The 21,401-nt window shown below is 55.2% G+C and overlaps 1 protein-coding gene across 2 annotated transcripts in view; it reads right to left on the bottom strand.

Annotated features, from left to right (window-relative positions):
* PAX7 (paired box 7) overlaps nt 1-20,217 on the bottom strand; it is a 100,187-nt gene extending 79,970 nt beyond the window's left edge. Inside the window, exons 1-4 of one of the 2 annotated variants that reach the window (XM_036867458.1) lie at nt 20,133-20,217; nt 17,369-17,604; nt 16,669-16,798; nt 15,529-15,663 (exon numbers count right to left, since the gene is read on the bottom strand). In XM_036867458.1, the coding sequence (XP_036723353.1) occupies nt 15,529-15,663; nt 16,669-16,798; nt 17,369-17,604; nt 20,133-20,217 (586 nt within the window). The remainder of the gene's footprint in view (nt 1-15,528; nt 15,664-16,668; nt 16,799-17,368; nt 17,605-20,132) is intronic. The other variant, XM_036867454.1, reaches the window with a different exon arrangement.
* Nucleotides 20,218-21,401: the final 1,184 nt, after the last annotated feature.

Below are 21,401 nucleotides of genomic sequence, written 5' to 3'. Positions count from 1 at the left end.
CCAGGCAGGTGCATGAAGGGGAGGCGGGGGAGGCACTGAGGAGCCTAGGGGGAGGGGGGACTTCTGCCTGCCCCATCTCAGAGAGGACAGACACCTGCAAATCTCCTAACTCGGGATGCTTAACTTTTTGAGGACCCTGAGCCCTAGGAGACCCAGGAAAACTAAGGACTCCTCCCTAGGGAAATGCATACATACATACACATACCCACGACTGAGAATTCAATTCTGGGGCTCCATGGTCACCCCTGAAGCCTCTTTAGTGCCTGGGTTAAGTTGACACGACGCCACTTTCCTTTAAATATATATCTGTATCTAGATGGATGGAGAGATGGATACTGATATAATCTAGATATATATATGAGACAACTATACCCCCAATCTCAACAAGATTATCTCTGGGGAAGGAGAGGATTCTCAGTTTTTATTTTATATACTTTTTTTCTGATTTGAAATTTTACAAGTATATATTACTTTTATAATGTATCTTTCAAATTCATATGAAAAAATATATGCAAATACATTTTAGAGCCCCTGATAAAACAATGTGTGCTTGGCTTGGGAAACTCTCAGCAAACTTTATGGATCCCCTACGGCACACAAATTACTTTCAGGTCTTTTATCTCATGTTAATCACATTCTCCCTATGTGCCAGCCATCTTTTCTGTGTTTTAACTCCTTCGCTCCTTCTGTAATTTTTTTTTTTTTTTTTTTTTATTTATGGCTGTGTTGGGTCTTCATTTCTGTGCGAGGGCTTTCTCTAGTTGTGGCAAGTGGGGGCCACTCTTCATCGCGGTGCGCGGGCCTCTCATTATCGCGGCCTCTCTTGTTGCGGAGCACAGGCTCCAGATGCGCAGGCTCAGTAATTGTAGCTCACGGGCCTAGCTGCTCCGCGGCATGTGGGATCTTCCCAGACCAGGGCTCGAACCCGTGACCCCTGCATTGGCAGGCAGATTCTCAACCACTGCGCCACCAGGGAAGCCCCTTCTGTAATTTTTAATGTCCATTGGATGGATGGGAAAACTAAGGCTCAAAGATGTGAAGTAACTTGCTCAGGGGACACAGCAGGGAGGCAGCACCTGGGTCTCACTGATTCCACGTCCAGTGTTCCTTTTGTGGCCCAGCAGCGGCTGCCTTTGGATGTAAGGGCTGAGGGCCCAGAGCTGAGATGAAAGTGCGTTCTGAAGGCCATCCCTATGGTGTGGGCAGGAGTTGGGGACCGCAGGACAGGCAGGGGGCCTTCCCTGTCAGCCCCATGGTTCCTAGCATGGTGCCCTGGCAGATTACACCCTCAATAGGGACAGGTGACACTAATAAAAGGTGAGGGACCCAGAGACTTTGGAAGATGTTCCATTCATGGTGCCTGGTCTAACAGTGTGGAGATTGGGTCCCTGTTCTGACCCTGTTCTCGATTTGCTGTGCAACAAGGAACAAGTCTCTTCCCTTCTCTGGGCCTCAATTTCTCCATCTATAAACAGGGCGTTGCACTAGACCAGTGGCTCTCAGGTGGGGTGGCCATCAGAGTGACCTGGGCAGCTTACCCAAAAGCCACTTCCCTCAGATGTCCCAAATCGAGAAAGTGCCCAGGTGCGTAGGCTTGGCAAAAACACCTGGGTGACTCTGGGGCACACCCTTCTGCCGTCCTGGCTCACAGGTCTTTCCATCTCCCCCACCCTGCATTGAATCCTCCTTCCAGGACCAAGCCAAGATGCTGCTGCAACCCAGCCACACCACCAGTACCCCAATCAAGCGCAGAGAGGGCAACTGCCTCCCCCTGGCCCAGCAGCAAGTTGGTCAGGGACTCAAGAGGTAAACCCCACTGTCTGGAGACCAGCCCAGCTCTGCCTATTCTCCCAGAGAGACCTCCCAGCCAGGAGAGAAAGTTCTCTAATCAGGGGAATGGAAGAGGAGGGGAACCATTTGTCACCAGATAAGCAATATCAGCTTATCTCTGAAGACCAATAACCACAGCCCCGGGGCTCTGATTCCAGGCATAAACAGAGCTGGTCCCTCCTCCCCTCCAGAGTAGTTGAGGATAGTAGTCTCAGCTCCTCCCTAGGACAAAGCCCCGTCTCACCAGAGTTTCCTCTATCAATGGGAAACAACGCTGATTTTGACTTCTTCCCCTCCAACGCAGTCATGCCCAGAGCATCAGAGCCTGAAGGATCCTCACGGGCCACATCACCTCTGAAGCTCTTGTTTGGAACCCCAAGGCTCCATGGAACACAGTTTGAAAACCACTAGGCTGATTGCATCTTGCCGTTGTTCAGACAACAGAGCAAAGACCAGAGAAATTGTGTCCAGAGTTACACAGCAGTTAAGTGTTGAAGCCAGGGCCTCTTCATGGGAGGATCTGAATTCTAACCCTAGTCAAGATACTGTGGTTACTTTTCCTTGGGGCTTTATTTTCTCTTGCTGCTAAAAGGACTCTTCTCAGGAAGATAAAGAGACCCTCAGAGGACCAAATCTTCAGCATCTGTCAAGTCCCAAGATCCCAGTGGGTGCTCATGGGTGGCAGTGGGGGGTACTGACTTAAGTTATAGTCTCCCTGGGGCCTGAGGATCTAGGGTTCCTGAAGGATGGGGAGGGTGCTGGGGGCTGCATTGTTCAGATGGGGCAAGAAGCACAGCTGGATCTGTGCCCTTCAGGCTTCTTACGGTAAAGGCATCAGGGTCCTGCAGACCCTATTAGGGAAGAACGCCCCTCTCCCTTCTTCCTTGGGCTAATTTCTCTGTGCCTCAGTTTTCCCCTCTGAAATGGGACTTGAAAGCGTGTATCATATTACACACAAAGAATGACATACTGTAAGACGAGAAAGGGTTGTATTCGCCCTCACCCCAAAGCCTTCGAATTCCTAGAAACAAGACTTCCACCAGCTTATTTTTCTCCTTTACCAGTGCAACTGCCAGCAGACTGGGGTTACTTCTCCCTCCTTTGGGCTCACTCAGGCCACGCCCTCTGGACCTCAGCTTTTCAATCTGTAAAATGACCCGATGACCTCTAAGGTCTATACAACTCTGTCTTACCCTTTGGGATCTCAGCGTAGAGAGGAATCCCAAGATCCCTTTAATTGACCTAGCCAGCCACGGGCTCAGTACACCTGGGCATCAGGTGGAAAAATCTGGAAACAGCTGCTTCTCTCCCTTCCTCTCCATCTCAGGCTGGGGCTGCCCACCCTCTTCTAAAATCTCTCCACTCATCCTCTGCTCTCCATCCCCTCTGTATCTCTCTCTCTCATTAACCTTCTAGCTGGTCTCTCCACACCTTCCAGTACATTCTCTGCTCAGTCCATCGCTTCCCTGCCTTGGCTCCTCACTGCCCTTATGAATAAGTCCTAACTCCTTCACTCAGCCTTGAGGAATCCACAGCTGAGGCTCTGGTGGTATCATCCCCAGAAGAGCTCACAGAAAGAAGGGTTTCATAAATACTTGTGAGATGAACGGATGAACAGCCTTCAAAGCATTTCCAAGTCATTTGGGTCAGGGCCTGGACCTAGCCTATTTGGGAAAGGGGCAGCTATGATTGGGGACGGGATGTGATTGGGGGCCTGTGTCACATACCCACACCTGCCTCCTTTGCACCTGGAGGATGCTTCCACCATGTCCTCAATCAGCACATGGTGCCCACCTTCCCACCCTACCTGCCAAAGCTGCCCAGCCTTTATCTGGGAGTGAGGGTGGGGCAGAACTCATTAGGTGAGGAAAGTCCCTCCACACCTCCACACACCTAACAAGTCTGTTGGGCTCTGTTTCTGCCTTCTTCCCTTGGCCTCTGTTGAATGAGGAGCTGCCCACAGGGCCCGCTGATTTCTTTTCGTTAAGGAAGAACACTATTCATTGGCACCGGCTGAGCACCTGCCCTCACGCCCCCCCGCCCCACCCCAGTCCAGATATGGTGATCACTTATAGATTTCCAGCCCCTATTATTTCTGAAGCCATAGTGGGGTGGGTTCTAGATTGAAAGAGGCCTTGGAGAAGAGGAGGTGGAAGGGATTGCGGAGGAATATTTATTCAGTCTCCCAATCGGTCCTGTGTTTTATGTAATTATATTGTTGACCCTTCCCAATGCACTGTGAAGTTGTCATCCATGGGACAGTTTTGCAGATGGGAACACTGAGGCTCTCAGGGGACCTCACTCAAAGTTACCCAGATCTTTCAGGCTCCAGGACTTCCCCTTCTCCTTCATTCTTCCCCCTTCCCACCTCCCACTCAGGTACCACCTCTAGAGCATCTCACAGGGGTGGCCTCTGCCCACCAAACCTCACTGATCACAGGCCCGCAGGTGGACGCAGCTGGGGGTGACTTTTGGCGGTCTCTGGACCCAACTCCACGGGTTCAGGAGGAGGAAAGCAAGGCCTGAGAGCCAGAGGGGCGTGCCCTAGCCACGCAGCACTTTGCGACAGACACCTTTCTCGCTTCCTCCACCACCCCCTCCCAAGAAAGCCAGCGACTCCAGGCTCTTTTGCGACACTCCCATCTCCGGGGGCCGCCGGGGGCAGCTGACCCAGCAGAGGCTCAGCAGCCCACCGGGGTCTGGCTTCCCCTGGCCCGGGGCTCGGTTTTGTTGTGGGGTTTTGTGCGTCCTGTTTTGTTCGGTCTCCCCGCCTCTTCCCGCGCGGGGCCGGCCCCCACCCCACCCCCTCCCCGTCCCTGTCCCCACCCCCTCCCCCTCCCGGGCTCCCAGCGTGCCCGCTCTTGACTTCATCCACTAAGTCAATAGCCCGGGCGCGGGCGGGCCGCTCCCCCCGCTCCCCCGCCCCGCGCCGCCCCCCGGTTTTCTTCTCGGGATAATGGGGACTCTTTGTGGCCTAATCAGCCTCCTGAGGGGCCGGGAGGCCGGGAGCGCTTCCCCCGCGGCCGTCGGTGAAAATGAAAGCGGGATTAGGCCGGGGCCTCGGCCCACACCATAGTAAAGCGCCACCAGGCATTCGCCCCTTCAAAGCCCCTTTCGGGGGTTTGGTTACTTTATTTCTAAAGTTGTTTGTATTTCTAAAGTGTCCATTGAGGCGCGAGCGGGGACAGTGCCGGGAGGGCGTTGAGAGGAGGGGGCGGCCCCGGTGGAGGAGAAACTCTCGGAGCTTCCCTCTCCCCCCTCCTCGGACCCGCTGACCAGTTTCCAAAGAGCTTCTCCAGGCCCTGATTTCCTCCCGCCCTGGGAGGTGGGGAGAGGCTCTTATCCCCACTAATCAGATCGGGAAACTGAGGCTCCGGCACTGATGCAAGGCTCCACACTAGAAGATGGGCTCCCGGGATTCAAACCCACCACGCAGCCAGAAGGGGAAAGGGGGTTTTGTTTTTGGTTTTTGGTTTTTTTGGGGGGGAGACGCCAAGGGGCATTGATCGCGTTAATCGCCCACGGCGCACAGCTCGGAGTGCACCAGCTAAACCTCTTGTTGTCGCCTTCCTGTACAGGCCATCGAAAGGAACGTCCCAACCCGAACACGATTCGACCCCCCGAGGGAGGGAAGTTTAGCCCCACTTATTAAAGAAAGTCCCAGAGCCTCTTTTCTTAGGGTTCACTCTCAACACCTCCAGTAAATCCCAGAAATGCCGGCGCAATCATTCAGAATCTTCTCCCACCGCCAAAGATGGGAGCGAGAGGGCAGAGAGTCTGAATTTTGGCATTTGCAGGCAGCTGGAGAGGAAGGGGTACAGAGGGGGTGTGTGTGGGGCAACAAGCAGCAGCAGAAGAGGGTTTTTCCTAGCTGCGCCCCTTCTCCCACACGCGTACATTGCAATTTCTTTTTCTCTGTCGTACTTTTTAACCCTCCGAAGGGTGGATCCGAGCTCAAAAAGTCCAGACGTGGAGATAAACTGTAAAGATGAGGATCGCAAGGGCGGGGCGGGGCGGGGCGGGGCGGGGCAGGGGTGGGACTTAGTGCAAATTCGGGGGTCAGGTTCTGGCCCTGCGGCTGGACCAGCGTTGTCAGTTGTATCCGTGGTTACAACTCCGGGTTACAAGAGAGCTCCGGGAGATAGAGGCGCTTCTGCAGCCTTTCACTGGGAATGAGAGAGTTCCAGAAGGTTCCTTAAGACTCCCCCGACCCCTCCCAACCCCAAAGTTGTCGCTCTACAGAGAAACTCGAGCTTCAATCTGATGCTCTTGTCTACACAGCCCAGATAAATTCGGTGCGGACTTCCTGGACAAGTTTCCAGGGAACAGGAAGGTTTGATCCCATCTCCACGCAAAAGTATAAACAACACACCAGGCAAACACATGTCCACCCCACAAAACCTCGGCGGAATGTTGCCCTCTCTTCACCTTCCTCGGTCACCTAGAGACCCGCGGTCTGAATTCGAACTCGAAGCCATAATAACATCTTCACCTATCACCCCGCGCGACCGTGGAGAGGGGCCCGAGGAAAGGTGGCCGCCCTCTCGTCTGGGGCTCTGTCGGGTCTGGGTCCCACGGAAAGGACCCCAGAAAAGTTCAGGGGGTGGTTTTCCAAGCTACTTCTCGTGCGGACGCCCCACCCCCTTTTCTGTCCGATCCCGGGGCCTCTTTGATCTTTGGTCAGACAAAGAGCGCAGTGAAGGCCAGAGGCTCCGGAGCCCCGCGGCCGGGCTGCTCTTCCCTCCTCCTCCCGCTGGAACCCGCGGCGCTTCGAGGCCCTGGTGGACGCCTGAGATTCCCGAGATCAGGTTGGAGGCTGCCTGCCAAACTCGGCAAGGGCCCCCAAACACATCCTGCTGTTGTGCTCACCCGGAGAGTTAACCCAAACACACACACTCGGACACTTCATTTTCCCCTCCCCCAACATTCACAAACACCCAGACACACACAGGTAGTCTGGCAAGGAGGCAGGCGCACAGGGAGACAAAAAGGGTCAACACTCACACAAACACATGCCCTGAAGCACAGCCTGTTTATTTTCTGTCTCCACCACGAAGGCAGGCACCTTCTTGATGTCTCAGGTATTCCTGGGCACTTAACACAATGCCCGGCACATAGTAGGTGCTCAACAATATTTTTATAGGATGAATGAATAAACTGACCCCCTGAGAAAATGTCTTTTTTTTCTTCTTTTTTTTCCTTTTCTTTTCTCTCTCCATCTTTCTTTCAGACATACAAAAGGGGAGCACAGCATTTGTGCTTATCTCTGCATATAGCAACCTCATAAAGGACCCCTCCAACAACCAAATGGGGATGGGAGGGTGGGATTCACTGCCTCTGTCTTGGAAAGAGAAGGAAGCAACAAGGGCCAGACAGAGGTCAGGCTCTCAGCCTCACCTCTTCCCCCACCCCACCCCACCCCATCCACCATCCATCTCCCCCTCCTGGGCTCGGGTTCCTGCTCCTGGACTCGGACGCTCCCTCAAGGATACCAGAGTAACCAGAAAACATGTGTACGTGAAGTTCTTAATGGGGTGTGGCCTCTAGAAGCCCACACACCCCTTTGTACGGTCTGTAAAATTCCTCCTGTATGAACCTCTGTGAATAGCCAATTTCTTAGGTTTTATCCCATTCTCAAAGGGGTCCAGGTTCCCCCAAAAGGATAAGAATCTTTGTCTTAGTGCAATTTTCTGGTTTTTCATGGAAGGAAACTGAGACCCAGAGGGGCTAAGAGAGTTGTTCAAGATTGCATTGTTAGTGAGTTGGGGACAGGACGGATGGTATACTTCCTGGGCCCAGCGCAGTGCACTTCGCCCCTCCCGGATTCGTCCTGTTGGGCTCAGCTGGAGATCGGGAGAGCAGGCCATCAGAGGCAGGGATCGAACACTCAGCTGGGAACTGGATCCAGAGCAGCATGAAGCCGTCAGCTCCTCCAGTGTTGTAACCTCACTCTTACCCTCCAGTCTGCAGCGTCCCGAAGCTGGGGAGTGGCGATGGTGGCCTGCGCGCCACCCCTTCCCCAAACTGGGAACTTAGAAGGGGCGGCTGCTAAAAGCCGGAAGGCGGTGAGCCTCACTCCCCGGGCAGTGAAACCCGGACTGGGATATTTATTTAGCGGCGCTCTGAATAAGGGTTCCCCGCCCCTCTCGCTGCTAGTCCCGACGGGGCCAGGCTCACGGGCCGACCCCTTTCCAGCACCCCGGTCGGAGCGCGAACCCGGGCCCCCGCCTCGGGATCGGCCTCCCGCCCGTCCCGCCGGCCCGACTGGCTCTCCTCTAATTAAGCGGCGGGATCGCAGCGAGCCGCCCGGCCGCGCTGTAATATGATGAACTGCCTTTGTGACGGTGTCACCGAAAGCGCTTCTGATAAGGGGAAGCAGCGGAGGATCAAAAGGACGACAGCGGCTCGCCCGCCTCCCGCCGCCACCCGGCTCTGCGCGCTCGCCCTCTCCGCCCGCGCTCTCCCGCGGGCTGTCTCTAGGTCCCGAGGTCTCTCCTGATCTCCCCGTCCCAGGCCAGCCTTTCGATGCCTCTGCGTCTCTTTGTCTTTCTTCCTGCTGCTCTGCGCCTCCCTCGGCCCCCGCGCGTTTCTCAGCGTCCTCAAACGCTCTAGGCAAGGTTCTCCCGTCCCGCACTGGGTCTTTCTCTGAATTTTCTCATGCACGCGCGCTCTCTCTCTCCTGAAGCTCTCCTCCTCGTTTCTGACTCCTCTCGTCCCTCCTCTGTGGTTCTGGGTCTCCCAGGCCTCTGCCCATCCCTGCCTTGCTCTCGACCCGGGCTCGGGCCCAGTACACCTCCAGAGCCCGGGCAACCGAATCTTGGAAAGGTTCACGAGCTGACCCGCAGTCTCAGAAAGTCGAACCAATTCATTCTCAGCAGGCTCGCAGGGCTCCCCGGCCCCTGGCAACCCGCGCTCACTCAGCTACCGAATAGAGGGCTGGGCACGAGGGCCCAAGGCGCCCTGGCCTGCCCTCGGGGCCTCTTTGGAGCAGGACTTGGGGTGCACACAACTTCCCCTCATCCCTCTAGAGGCTGCTGCGGCTCGCGACGCTTTTCCTCTCCCCCGGGGCTGAAGTTCCAAGTGCAGCCCACCCTCTTTGGCATCCCCTTCCCTATACCCCTTCCTTTGGCCCTCACCTCCCCTTTGCCCTCGACCCCTTCTCTTCCTTCTTCAGGCCCCTCCCCTTTGCCTGCTCCTAGTTCCCCCTGCGCTCTCTCCAGACTCCCTCCCTGCCTCGCCTCTCCCTTCCCCCCACTTTGTTTGAAGTTCTGGAGAGATCTATCTACTAATGGGGAAGTTTCCCCCTTAGGTCACCGTTCTGCCTTGATTCGATTTGGGAAGGCAAGTTCCCTCCCTCCCCCGCCCGACCCCAGCCGGGGCCAATCGCTCCAGAGCAGGTCAGAAAGCGCTGACCCCATTTCCACCTTTCCTCTTTCAGCCAGAGTTGGGGGAAGGGGGAAAGGAGAAGAAAGGCCAACGACAGCAAAAATTGGGGGGGTGGGTGTCCCAACCTTCCACTCCCTCTCATCCCCATCCCCAACTGGGTTTCCTAATTACCTCATTAGTCTGGAGTGGGAGAGGGAGACGAGCTATTTTTCTGGAATTCCTGGAATGTGCCCCCCTTAGTCATGGCCTTCAAGGCCCCAAAGCCCCTGGAGAACCTCCCCTTTGGGGTGTCTCTTCTGTGTTCTTCTTGGTAGCAGAAAGGCTCCCCCTCACCTGGCACTGTCTATTATGTGGTGTGAGTTCTATCTGGCTTTAGACTATGCGCTTCCAGGACAGAGCCAGGGGTCTTGGACGTTTCATGTTTATATCCTTAGGTGCCCATTAGGAATGAAGCCTCATCAACTTTGCTGATGATGGTAAACAGAAACTCCAAAGAAGCAACCTAGAAGGAAATCTCATTTGCTCAGTCCTCTTTCCCTATATTAAAAAAATATATGTTTGTATAGATTATTTATATAAAATGCAGTGTGTGACAACTATCATTTTCAGAAAGACATTCTTCAAAAAAAAAAAAAAAAGCCCAAATAATCACCATACTGCTTTAAGGCTACTGTTATATGTGCTTTTAAATCCTTCCATGTAAATTCCACTGAAAAATTTGGAGAGCTGTGACAGGGGAGGGGGCCGCGGGGGTAGGAGGGGGGAGGTTAATCCGGGTTTAACGCTGCGATGCCGTCTTAGGACCAGGGTTAGCCTGATTGCGTTATCTCTTCCCAACATTTGAGACGCCCATATTTCACCCAGCCAAATAGCTCGGAGAGCAGCGCAGATGGCTGCCGTGGTCGCGCCTCAGGAAAATGTGTTATTAATATCTAAATAACTTCCCAATACTGTCTGGTAAATCTCCCCTCCACCATTCCAAATGATGAATTCGTTTGAAGTCTTCCCCCAGCCTCATCTTTTCAATGTCCCTCTCTCTTCTCTCTTCTTAGCCAGGCTTATTTCAAACTGGTAAATATCTAATTCCTTTAACGGCTGTGCCGTGCACACGAGTCTTTTAGACGCCTGGAAACAGCCGGTGTGTGGCAGTGCGTGCCCGGAGGTGAACAGAAAACCCGCATGCCCTCGCAGCGGGGGACCCCACCCTGTTTAGAAATGCGTTTGGGAGACTGGGGCTGCGCGGGAACCTCAATCTGGGAGCTGAGCCCTTCCTTTGCGCGCCCCGGACACCCTCTCCTGGTCCCCCGCGGAGTCCCAAAGGCATCCCCCCTCCCTAACGCGCAGCTCTTCCGCGGCTCCGGTCTCCGAGACCCCACCCCCACCCGCAGCCCTCCGAAGGCGTCCCTCGCTCTCTGGGGCGGATAATTACCCTCCGCTCGCCTGTTCTCCCTTGTTTAAAGTTTGTTTTCTAAATGTCTTCTATTAGATTATGTTCGTTCATTCCCCCTCCAACCTTATCTCCTTCTGTCTCTTCTCTCCTTGCCCGTCACACTCGATTTAGGCACGAGTTTATCTGGCTAACAGTTTGCCGACTTTGTTTATTTACCGCGGGTTCTGGGGCTGCGAGCGCGCGCGCGCCAGTGTTCGCCTTTGTAATACTTATCTCATTGTTGTTCTTCGTTAGTCCCAGCTCCCTCCACCCTCTCTCTCTTCTTCGGTTGGGGGGATGGAGGAAAGAAAGGGGGAGTCTTGTCAGCCCAGTGTGGGTTCGCCCCCTCGCCCGGAGCCCCCTCCCCCGGGATATCTGCCTCAGACCCCCGCACCCCTCCTCTCCGCTCACCCCATCCCCCCACCACCCCGGCGCGGCGGAGCCCTCACCCCCTCCCTCTCCCCCTCTGGTCTCACTGAATATCCACCGCCGAGCTCTGCCTAAAGCCGGGGAATTGCCTGACACCCTCCCATCTTCCTCCGAGCCCCCATTATGCGAAGCTGATCCCACTCTGAACAGCCTCAAATCCCGCCTGGACTCTGTTTGATTAGATTGCCAACCCGGGGTAATCCTTTGATTTGGTGGAGTGTCAATTACCTTTCTGTAAACACACATTTACAGAGGAGGGAACTTGTTGGTATAAATCAATGCAGATTGTTTCTTGATAAATGGACTATCTTCGACCCCTCCCTCGCTCCCTCTCCCAAGGCCCCTCTCCCTGGAGGCCCCTCCCCTCCCCTCTCCCGTTCTCGCCCCGCCAGTAAACAATGCCCCTTCCAGGTGTGAAACCGAAAAAACGGTGTGGGCTGAGGGGAGCCGTGCCCCCCTTCCCCCATTCATTCGCTCCCCCGGAGCCTAATTAAATTTGGCAGGTCCTTGTACACACAATCAAAACAGCTTCCTCCAGTGTAGCAAACGACCGAAAACCGCATTAGCAGCTATCGCAGCTCTGCCAAATTAAATTGTTTCCCACCTCCTTTTACAAGTGTCTAAAACCGACACTTCGGGCTCTCCCCTCCTTTCCGATCCTTCTCCGTCATTTCTCACTCCACACCTGTAAGTTTGCTGCTTTAAAAACAAGTTAAGGGAAAATGCAAAGAAATACAAATCTGCCTTTCACGCACGCACACCCTTGGCCTCCACCTCAGATGGTCTTTCAGAGCAGGAAGTCAGCATATTCCCGGATGGACTTTGACGTCGCCACTCCACCCCTCCCGAAAATGCACACTCTTCTTTTTCATCTTGTGAATTTCCACCTTATTTCATATTAATTGTGACCTGGCTGGGCTTCTACCCTAGAGACCAACGTGGTCTGATCTGGTCAGTTTCAGCCTAAACTGGAGCCTTGTCAGATGCAAGAGGCATTGATGCTCTTTTTACTGTTGTTACTGCTTTTCTAAATTATTGCTTATTTCTTCACACTCACTCCCTCAGCTCCCACGGAGGAATGGTTTGACTCTTTCCAAACCCCTATCAAATTTCCCACAAGAGTCTCCCTGGACTCAGGTTGGGAAGATCTTTTTCTTTCCCCATCCCTCCTCAAATCCTTTACCAGTCGAGTCCCTGCCTATCTCTCCCCTGATCCTCGGAGAAGGGGTGAGGAGGAGAGAGTCCAAGTGGATGAGGGCAAGGAACCTTTCCAGGTGTGCAGAGCATGGCCGGAGCCCCTATCCAAAGCGGTCTGAGAATTCTCACAACCAACAATCCTAATAACTCAGTCTTAACAAGGATAAGAGCAAAAAAAAAAAAAATATGAACAGCCTCATGAATATCAGCCCAAGGGGAGCAGGAGTGAGCTGCTCAGAGATGAAAGTGCACAGAAATAAAAGCTCAATTTAATCTGCTTTAAAACCCTTCAACTTAACGTTTGTGCTTCAAACTCTGAGAGTGAGGACTGATTGCGGATAAATAGTTTCTTACCATGCCTGGAAGCTATTACACCCCTCTCCAACACAGTTTCCTATTCAGCAGTCCCAGTTTTCATTACCAGCTCTAATAAGTCTTAACATTATTAAATGCCAAGCGGACCATAGGAAAAAACGGACTCAGGGAGGGATCTCTCTTTAGCGCTTAAAGAGGAGAGCTCTTAAACCCCTTCTTCGGCGGCTCCCCGCCTTGAGAGAGGCAACCCCCGGAGAAGGCATTTGTCAGGAGCAAGAAGCCAAAACAAAGTTTGTGGGTGTGCACCCCTCCCCCTGCTCTGCCCAAGGGTATCTCTGCCTCTCCCCATCTGGCCCACTCGGGTGGAGGCTGGGAGGTCTTTTCACCTTTAACTTGGCCATGAAACTGACATCCAGGGCCTGGGAGAGAGATGAGAGTTTCCAGCTGGGTGGTTTACCGGGATGCCAGCCACTGGCCAAGGTACTCAAATCCGGAGCTGATACCATTTGCCCACAGATGGAAAGACAACCCTCTCTCATCCCCCCTTGTCATAGTGCCCATCACACCCATCTACAATCATACTGCATATCCACACAGAATCCACAGCTCCGATCCAAAGGCCCGTGGGCAAACCGCCACACCGAGAGACATGCGCTTACACTGCCATCCAGCTCCCAGTTACAGGGCCCAACATGCCCACTGTCACTCAAAAACCACGGGGCTTTCTGGACATCAGGCCCACCGCTTTCATTTCATTTCTGCAACTCCTCTCCAGACTCAGCGCCAGTACTTTCAGCCTTCCCATCTGGAACCTCCAGCCTCCTCGTTAAACCCTTGGAGACTTGGAAGTTCCTGGTTCTACTGCAGGGAAAACCTCTATCCAGCGAAGTTGCCTTTCTGCTGGTTTTATAAGCCCAGATCAGCACCGGAAACCCCTGGATTCCTTTGAGCCAAAGGGTTTTCCAAACCGAACTTGCTACCCTTTTCCTTTCCTTTACTTCCCTTCCCATCCCTTCCCTTCTCTTCCCTTCCCTTTCCTTCTTCCTCAGAAGAAATTTATCTATTGTGCTTCCTTACAGACTGAATTGGACATACCCCTGCCACACACACACACACACACACAGTCTCTCCAAATAAAACCAAACTTCCTTCGCTTCTCCTGGGGTACCTCTCAGAAGCTGTGTCTGCTGCGCTGTATTTCGCAGGGAAAGATTATTCAAGTTCTCTCCCCCCCCACCCAAGAAAAAGAAGTTCAACTAAGTCCCTTTCCAATCTGAACTGAAATAAGGAGTGGGTATCCCCCCCCCCGCCCTGCCAGGGATCCCCGGGCTCTAGGCTGCCTCAGCCGAGCCAGGGGCTCACTTGGAAGCCCCAGGCCGCCTCCCGCTGCAGCCCCGAGGCCCTCCGGCAGGCCCGCACAGCGGGGTGCCAGGCACAGCTTGCTCACTTTCTTCCCTGCCCTTTTGTCCCCGGTGGGACTGGGCTCCACTTGGGGCCCTGAATGTCAATAGCCCGCTTCTTCCCCAGCTCCAGACTGCTCCCACACCGGGCTGCCCATACCCCCCCACCATCCTTCCCCCTCAGACCAGGCCTGCGAGGGCTGGGCCTCGCTGGGAGTTGTCTTTGGAAGCGGGCTTTGTCTGTGAAGTTCATCTTCAAGGTTGGGAGAGACTACTGAAAGCTGGAGGGAGACCTAGGCTAGGACTTCCAGGGAGGCGAGGAGAGGAGAAACCCCTGGAAGGAAACTCAAAGAAAACTGTGCTCTTTTACAAGTTTCAGGGTTCGGAACACTCCCCCACCTTTTCCAAATCCACCATTTATTTTTGCAGGTTATAGTGGCCACTGCCTTTCCTGTCTGCCTGCTGCCTCCCTGCGCGTGTGTTTGGAGGCTTAGCTTCTCTTCCCGTCAGTCTATGTGACTTTGGGTCTTCCGTTTTTCTTTCTTTACCCACGTCCCCCCTTGAAGCACACTTACCAAGTCTCAAAGAGACCTGCGAGGGGAGTGGTAATGAGGAAGGACTTTCCCTTCTCTTGAAACTTACCCCGTCAATAAACAAAAGCACAGTCCCCTTTCCTGGGCGCGCAGGCGCTTGAAAGATAAATGCCTTCCCTAGTTCATCTCCAGAGAAAGCGGGGCTCAGACTCCAGACCCGCTCGGCAACCACGCTAAAAGCGGGGAGAGGGCGTGTGGAGCCTGAATCTCTCTCCCGCACTGGGATCCTCCGACCCTGGGCATCTGAGAACTCGGCCTCAACTCCTGGCCCCGCCTGCGCGTGCCCAAGACGAAAGCACCTAAAAAGTGCACCCTTCTGCCCTCTCCCCCGCTACCTCCGCGCTGTCTCGGTTCAGCCCTGGCATCACAGGACGGAGAATTAGGCAGCGGCCCACGCGGCCCTCGCTAATTTTTATTGATTGCAGCGGTCAGTCAACTGTCAGGCGGGGTTTCAAGGGACCGTTTAGAGAGCGTGTGCGGGTCTGCTTAACAAATTCATTTAGGGAGCCGCGGGGCCGGCTCCTCTTTGCTCGCCCCCCGCCCCCTTGCCCAAGTTTCCTATAAATAATAGATCGACACCGACACCGGCACTAGCAGCCAAAACGCCAGCCCCGGAGGACACACGACCCGGAGTCTTCGCCGGAGTGCGCAGTCTGCGGCGCCCGGAGCCCTGACCCGCCGCCGGGTTCCCCGGGGACGCAGAGGTCGCCTGGACCCCGCTCCGCCGCGCAACTGAGTCGCGGGCTCCGCACCCAAGCCGGCCTGGGGGCGCACCGAGGGGGCGCTCTCCACACACACCGAGAGGCTCCCGGCTGCTCCGGGGGCTGCGATCCCTCCCGCTAAAGATCTGGCCGCCAGCCCGGGTGGCGGAGGCGCCACCACTGGCCCGCACCCTGGTGAGCGGGGCGACGCGGGCTCGGGCGTCGCCGGCCCCGGGACGGCTCCCTACCTTTGTCGCCCAAGATGCCGTCGATGCTGTGCTTGGCTTTCTTCTCGCCGTCGTCCTCCTTCTTGTCCGCTTCGTCGTCCTCCTCCTTCTTCCCGAACTTGATTCTGAGCACGCGGCTAATCGAACTCACTAAACCTCAGAAATTCAAAGGCAAAAGAGCGAGTATAAGTCGTTGGGGCCGCGGAGCGGGGCCGCCTGGGGCCCTGGGAGAAGTAGCGGAGCCCATTTCCCCCCTAAATACACTCAGGAGGATTCGCACCCATTTCTCCCCCCCCCCACCGTTGAACATTTACACCTACTGGGAGGCACAAGTACAGTCACTCACGTAGAGACTCACACCTGGGGCACTCACACGGTGGCAAGGCGGTGGCAGAGGAGCCCACCTAGTGCATTCCTATCACATCCTTGCACACACTTGTGCTTTCCACTGTCACGTACCCTAGATGCACTCACACCCACACCCACCTCCTCAGGACCTCCCTGGAGGCCCTCCAGCCCCCGATGCTGTAGTCCCCACACTCAGGCGTGCATCCCAGCCCTGCACACTTGAATGCTCAGGTACACACACAGACACCTGGGGCCACTTTCTCCCACACAGGCAGCAAGATTCAGGGCCTCCACATTTGGGACCCACTGGTGGCTGGTGGCAGCAACAGAATAGAAATGGTGACTTGGAGAAAGAGATCCAGGGAGATCACAATCTACCCTCCTAGGACAGACTCATCTCTCTAGGCCACTTCTCTGAGAAGGCGCCAAGGGAGCTTCCCTTACCACCCAACTTTATAGGATAATTTTTTCCCCATTTCCCTCCCCCTTCCCTCCCTCCCTCCCTTCCTTCCTTCCTCTCTCCCTTCCTCCCTTCCTTCCTCCCTCCCGTCCTTCTCCCTTTCTTTCTTCCTTCTCCTCCTCTCTCCTCCTTTCCTAACTTCTTTTCTTTCCTTCTTCCCTCTTCCCATCTTCCTTTCAGTTCTGATTCCCTCCTGTGCCCTCACCCTCTTTGCGCTCTGGTTCTTTTCCTTCTCACTTTTCTCTGAGTTCCCTGTCATCCATCATCCCCCCTCCTCTCCCACCTCCAGCCCCACACGACCTGAGCCCTGGCCAGACTGCGGGCAAGTTCTGCTGGCTCAGCTGCCTTCTCACCTGAGGGCACGGTGCTGCGGTCACAGTGCCCGTCCTTCAGCAGCCGGTCTCGGATCTCCCAGCTGAACATGCCTGGGTTTTCCCTCTTGTACTCCTCTATCTTTTTCTCCACATCCGGAGTCGCCACCTGCTTCAGAGGTGGAGGTGGGAGAGTAGGAGTGGAAAGATGGGGGAGGGGGAGGGAGATACTTTTAATATCAACCTCCCAAGAGCCCCAGGCCAGGCTGGTGGCTCTGGTCACCATGCCTCCATTCTGAGATTGGCTTTATCCTTTCAAGAAACCTGTTACTGGCTCCCAGGAAGGCGGCCGGGATTGGGGCATGTGGAATAGGGTAGTGATAGGTAATAAAATAGAAACCTAATTAAGACTGGGGTCCCCCCTCACTATTCCAGGCAAGACTGGGGAAAGATTTCCCCTGGTCCGGGATGGTGATAGGGGGTCTGGGCAGATGTAGGGACAGCACAGGAATGACTCATTGGCCTCTCAGGCAATCTGGACATCAGTTATCCCCATCCCTGAGAAATTCAAATAATGGAGGATGTCTGGGGGTGGGGACCCTCTTCCACTGTCCTTCCCATAGGAAGCATATAGACCCCCTCCCCGGTGCTACTGGATGACACAGGGTAGAGAGAGGGGCTACAGCCAGGATACCCCAACCACGGGAAAGCTGGCTGCCAGCTCTGCAGCAAAGACACTCACTCTGGGTTTGCTGCCGCCAATGGCCCCAGGCCGGATGGACCCGGTCTCCTGGTAGCGGCAGAGAATCTTGGAGACGCAGCCATGGGAGACGCGCAGCTGGCGGGAGATGACACAGGGCCGGATGCCATGGTGGGCCATCTCTACTATCTTGTGGCGGATGTGGTTAGGAAGGGGTCGCCCGTTGATGAAGACCCCACCAAGCTGATTGACCCGGCCTTGGCCAAGTGGGGTGGACACTGGAGAAGGAAGGGGGAGATGAGGAAAAAGAGAGGCACAGGGTGAGGATGGGGAGGAGACACTGAGTATAGCCCTTTTGACTCCAGTTTTGTTTGAGCCCCAAGACCCCTGAAAGCAGATCTCAGTTCCCCACATTTGAAGCTGTGGCAGTTCGGAGGTCAGGAAAAAAACTGTCATGAAGCCAAGGGAAGGTCTGGCAGAGATGGAGAGAGGGGTCAGGGTTGGCTGCAAGAGTCCCCACAGATGCTGTGTGTCCCCAGTCCTGCCACACTATGGGGAATGCGGACACACCTGGGGGATCTGAATGCCTCTGAGGAGAGGGAGAGAGACAGAGGTGAGAGGGCAGAGCCTGGAGACTGGCGGAGCCTGGGGACTCTGGGACCAATGGTTCTCTGGACCCACAGCTTGGGCGGCAGGTCCACTTGCCTTTTATAGAAGCCGATAATGGGTGAGATGTGGCCCATCTGGTCAGTTCCATGCTCTAAGTGGTCAAGCCTGATCCATTTTATTGGGGCCCAGAAGGGGTTGGTTGATTACTAGTAGTTACAGCCCTGGCTTGGGCAGCAGAATTGTCCTACCCGTAACTGAACAGCCAAGGCACAGCAGAGGGACCAGCAACAGAATGCCGTTGGCTGCTGCTTCTGGGGGCACCTGGCTGTCCCTTGAGGGACTCTCCTTCCTTCCAACCCCTCTCAGGGTTCGAATTTCGTTTTGGGATGATTTGGGGACATGCCCCATTGTCGGCAAGCTTCTAATCAAATACTCATTTGGCCTCAAAAACCCATGAACTGTCCCTGCATGTTCAGAGAGGCTGGTGCACAGATGGGCCAGAGTCCCTGGGTGTGGGTGACTTTGGGAACCAGGAAGACAGACTCGCCTGATGTGTGCTAGGGAGGGGAGAACGCCTGGGAAGCTTTAATGCAAAGTCCACACAATTTCCTCCCAGGAGGTTGGAGGACACCCGGTGCACTAATCCGGCCTCGATCCCCCCAATTTGGGGACTCGGCGGCTGCGGAGATCTGGCAGATTAGAACGATTTCACAGCCGCCCGAGTGGAGGGAGCTGACAGTATAATTGGAAGGGAGGAGGCGAGAAGAGGCTCCGTTGCCGAGCTGTTCCTACCGCCTCCTCCCTGGCTCTGCCGGTCCCCACACCCCTCTTCGTAAAAGTAGGTGTCTGAAGCCACCCTCGGATTTAATCAGAAATCGTGCGTCGCCAAGTCAGAGTCACTCGGTCTCCGTGGCGGGATATGCCATTAGCGCTGGAGAGCTCTCCAGCGCACAACTTTATATTCAAGAGCCTCTTTAGCGACCGGCACTCGGCTCTCCTCAGTATTCTCCGTCATGTTGGGCAAATATTGTCCTAATCCGCTGCGCGTCTTCGGCCGCCTGTTTTACTTGCATTCGCTACAGGAGAGTGCTACGGCAAATCCCCGGGCTTGTGCGCTCTCCCGCCTGCGGGGTTGCTCGCGCGCACTTGATCACGGAGCCACTCTCCTCGCCTCTGTCTAATTCAGGGACCCGCGCCGTCTAGCTGCTGTAGGGACCCCCCCTCCCCAGATCTCAGGCTGCCTGTCCATCCATCCCCTCCTTGCCTTCTCTCTCCTTCTTCACGCACAAGGGGCTCATATAATTATAAGAAGAGTAATTAAAAAATAAAAGTCGCACCTCTCTCTAACCACTTCTGACATCCTGGGCTACCTACCCCCAGAAGCCAAGTGATCCCTCAGTTGACAGGTTGAAGGCCTTCTATTAGTTTACAAAGAAAACAAAACAAAAACGCAGGAAAGGTGCGCTCCCAGCCCTTGCTAGAGCCCGGAGCCGGTTCACCACCCGTCCCTTCTGCTCACCCCGGACGCTGGATATTTAGGGAGGACACACTACAAAACTAACACTTTTCCCTCGTCTGGACATTTCCCTGCCCTCTCGCCGTCTTGAGGTCTCCCCCGAGAGATTTCCAGAGTTCGGAAGCCCGAGTGGAAACTTTTGGGGGAAAATCGTTACTATTTATTGTTTCAAATTAGTTTGTTTCCAGACCCAAAAGCAGAGTCCTAGTTTAGGCATAAAATATCACACATTGTTGGTATTTCGAAATAGAAGGGGCTGGAAGACCATCCCAGAGGTGAAAAGAACAATTCAAAACAAGAGTAGAAAGCACGTAGCTGGCGAACGCAGAGAGCCGAGAAAGTATTAGGTGGAAAGTATCTAAAAATAGTGGACAGAGTTGAAACTCACTAGGACTTGAAATTGACTAGGAGCCGAAATCTACTAGGAGTTCAGCCCCGCGGGTAAAGGCCAGAATCCTGGACCTGTGAAGCTGAGGCCGCCGGTGGGTGAAACCCACGCGAAAACGGACAAGTGTCGGTCCCAGAAACTTCCTGGGTCCGGCGCCCGGACTTGGATCCAGAAGGGAAGGGGACTCCCCTGCTGCCGCTGGCGCCGCCACCACCCCGTGAAGATCGCCACCTCTCCAAGGACCTCGAGGTCCTGGCGGAGGAGGGAAGCGAGGCAAGTCCAGACGCTCTTACCTTCCAGAGGAAATCCCGTGCGGGGATAGTTCTGCCCGGGAGCCGGCCGCATCATCCTCGGTACAGTGCCGGGAAGGGCCGCCATTCTTGCGCACGCCGGGGACGAATCCAGAGTCGGCGAAAATCGCTTCCCGTCCGCTCCCTTTACCCCTGCTGCGATCTCTTTCTTTCCTTCTTTTTTTTTTAAACCTCTTCCCCCTCCCCTCCGCAAACACTCCCTACCCCCATCCCCCCACCCCCGGCTGCGGTCGCTCGCGTCCAGAAGCTGGGGAGGGGGGTGAGGTAGGGGCGGAGGTTGGGGTGGGGGGTGGGGGGGGAGGGAAGGTGGCGACAACGAAGTTCAAACAAACAAACACACCAACCCCAAGGCCTCCTCTGCCCGCTCCGCTGGGCCAGAAGTTGTGCGGGCGGATGCGCCGGGCAGGAGCGGGAGACGAGGCCGTGCCGCGGAGCGGGGCTGGCGGGGGACGCGGCCGGAGTCAGGGCCCCCAGCCTCGGACTGGCGAGCGATGCGCTCTCGCGCTCCGGGCCAAAGTTTCTGAGCCGAGAGGCTGCGGAGTGGATTTCTTTTTCGAATTTATTTATATATTTATTCCCTCGCTCTCGCTCCCCTCCCTCCCTGTCCTCTCCCACTCCTCTCCACGCCTTCTTTCTCAGACCACACTCGCTACTCCCTTACACACCAGCTTTCACACCCCCGCCCCCCAGAAGACTTGGGGAGGGAAGAAGGTGCCTCTCGGGTTTCTGGGCTTGAGGGGAGGCGATAAGGGGTGACGAGGTTGGGAGGAGAAGAGGGAAAGCGAGGGGGCGAGCGATCCGCCGGGTAAGTTGTGCAAAAGTGCTCACTGGAGTACGCGGAGGAGGAGGAGGAGGCAGCGAATGAGATCTGATAGGTTCGGACTTTTCTTTTATTCATGAGGAGGGAAGGGGGCCAGGGCGGAAGGCAGCCGAGGACCAATAACGAAAAGAAATCTTCAACGAATATTTTTTTCCTCTTTTCTGATCCCCAGCTCACCTCGCTTTTGGGGGAGAATTTGAACTGCCGGTTAAAACAGAGGGAGCAACGGCGGGGCGTGGGGACTGGGGGAGGGGGGAGGGAGGGAGGGGGCCAACTCAGTCCCAGTGTCTTCCTTTGACGAATGGGCCGGGTCCGCGGAGTCCCCAGTCCCCGGTCGCCCACGGCCCCGCTCTGCAGTCCGGCTGCATGGGAATGCCCGCCTCCCGTTGGTGGCTCCCTTGGATTCTTGCGTCTTCTCTAGCCTCCCAGAA

The sequence above is a fragment of the Balaenoptera musculus genome, chromosome 1, assembly GCF_009873245.2.
Source record: "Balaenoptera musculus isolate JJ_BM4_2016_0621 chromosome 1, mBalMus1.pri.v3, whole genome shotgun sequence".
NCBI lineage: Eukaryota > Metazoa > Chordata > Mammalia > Artiodactyla > Balaenopteridae > Balaenoptera > Balaenoptera musculus.
The sequence above is the reverse complement of the archived record's forward strand: the minus strand, read 5'-3'. Positions and strand labels throughout refer to the sequence as shown.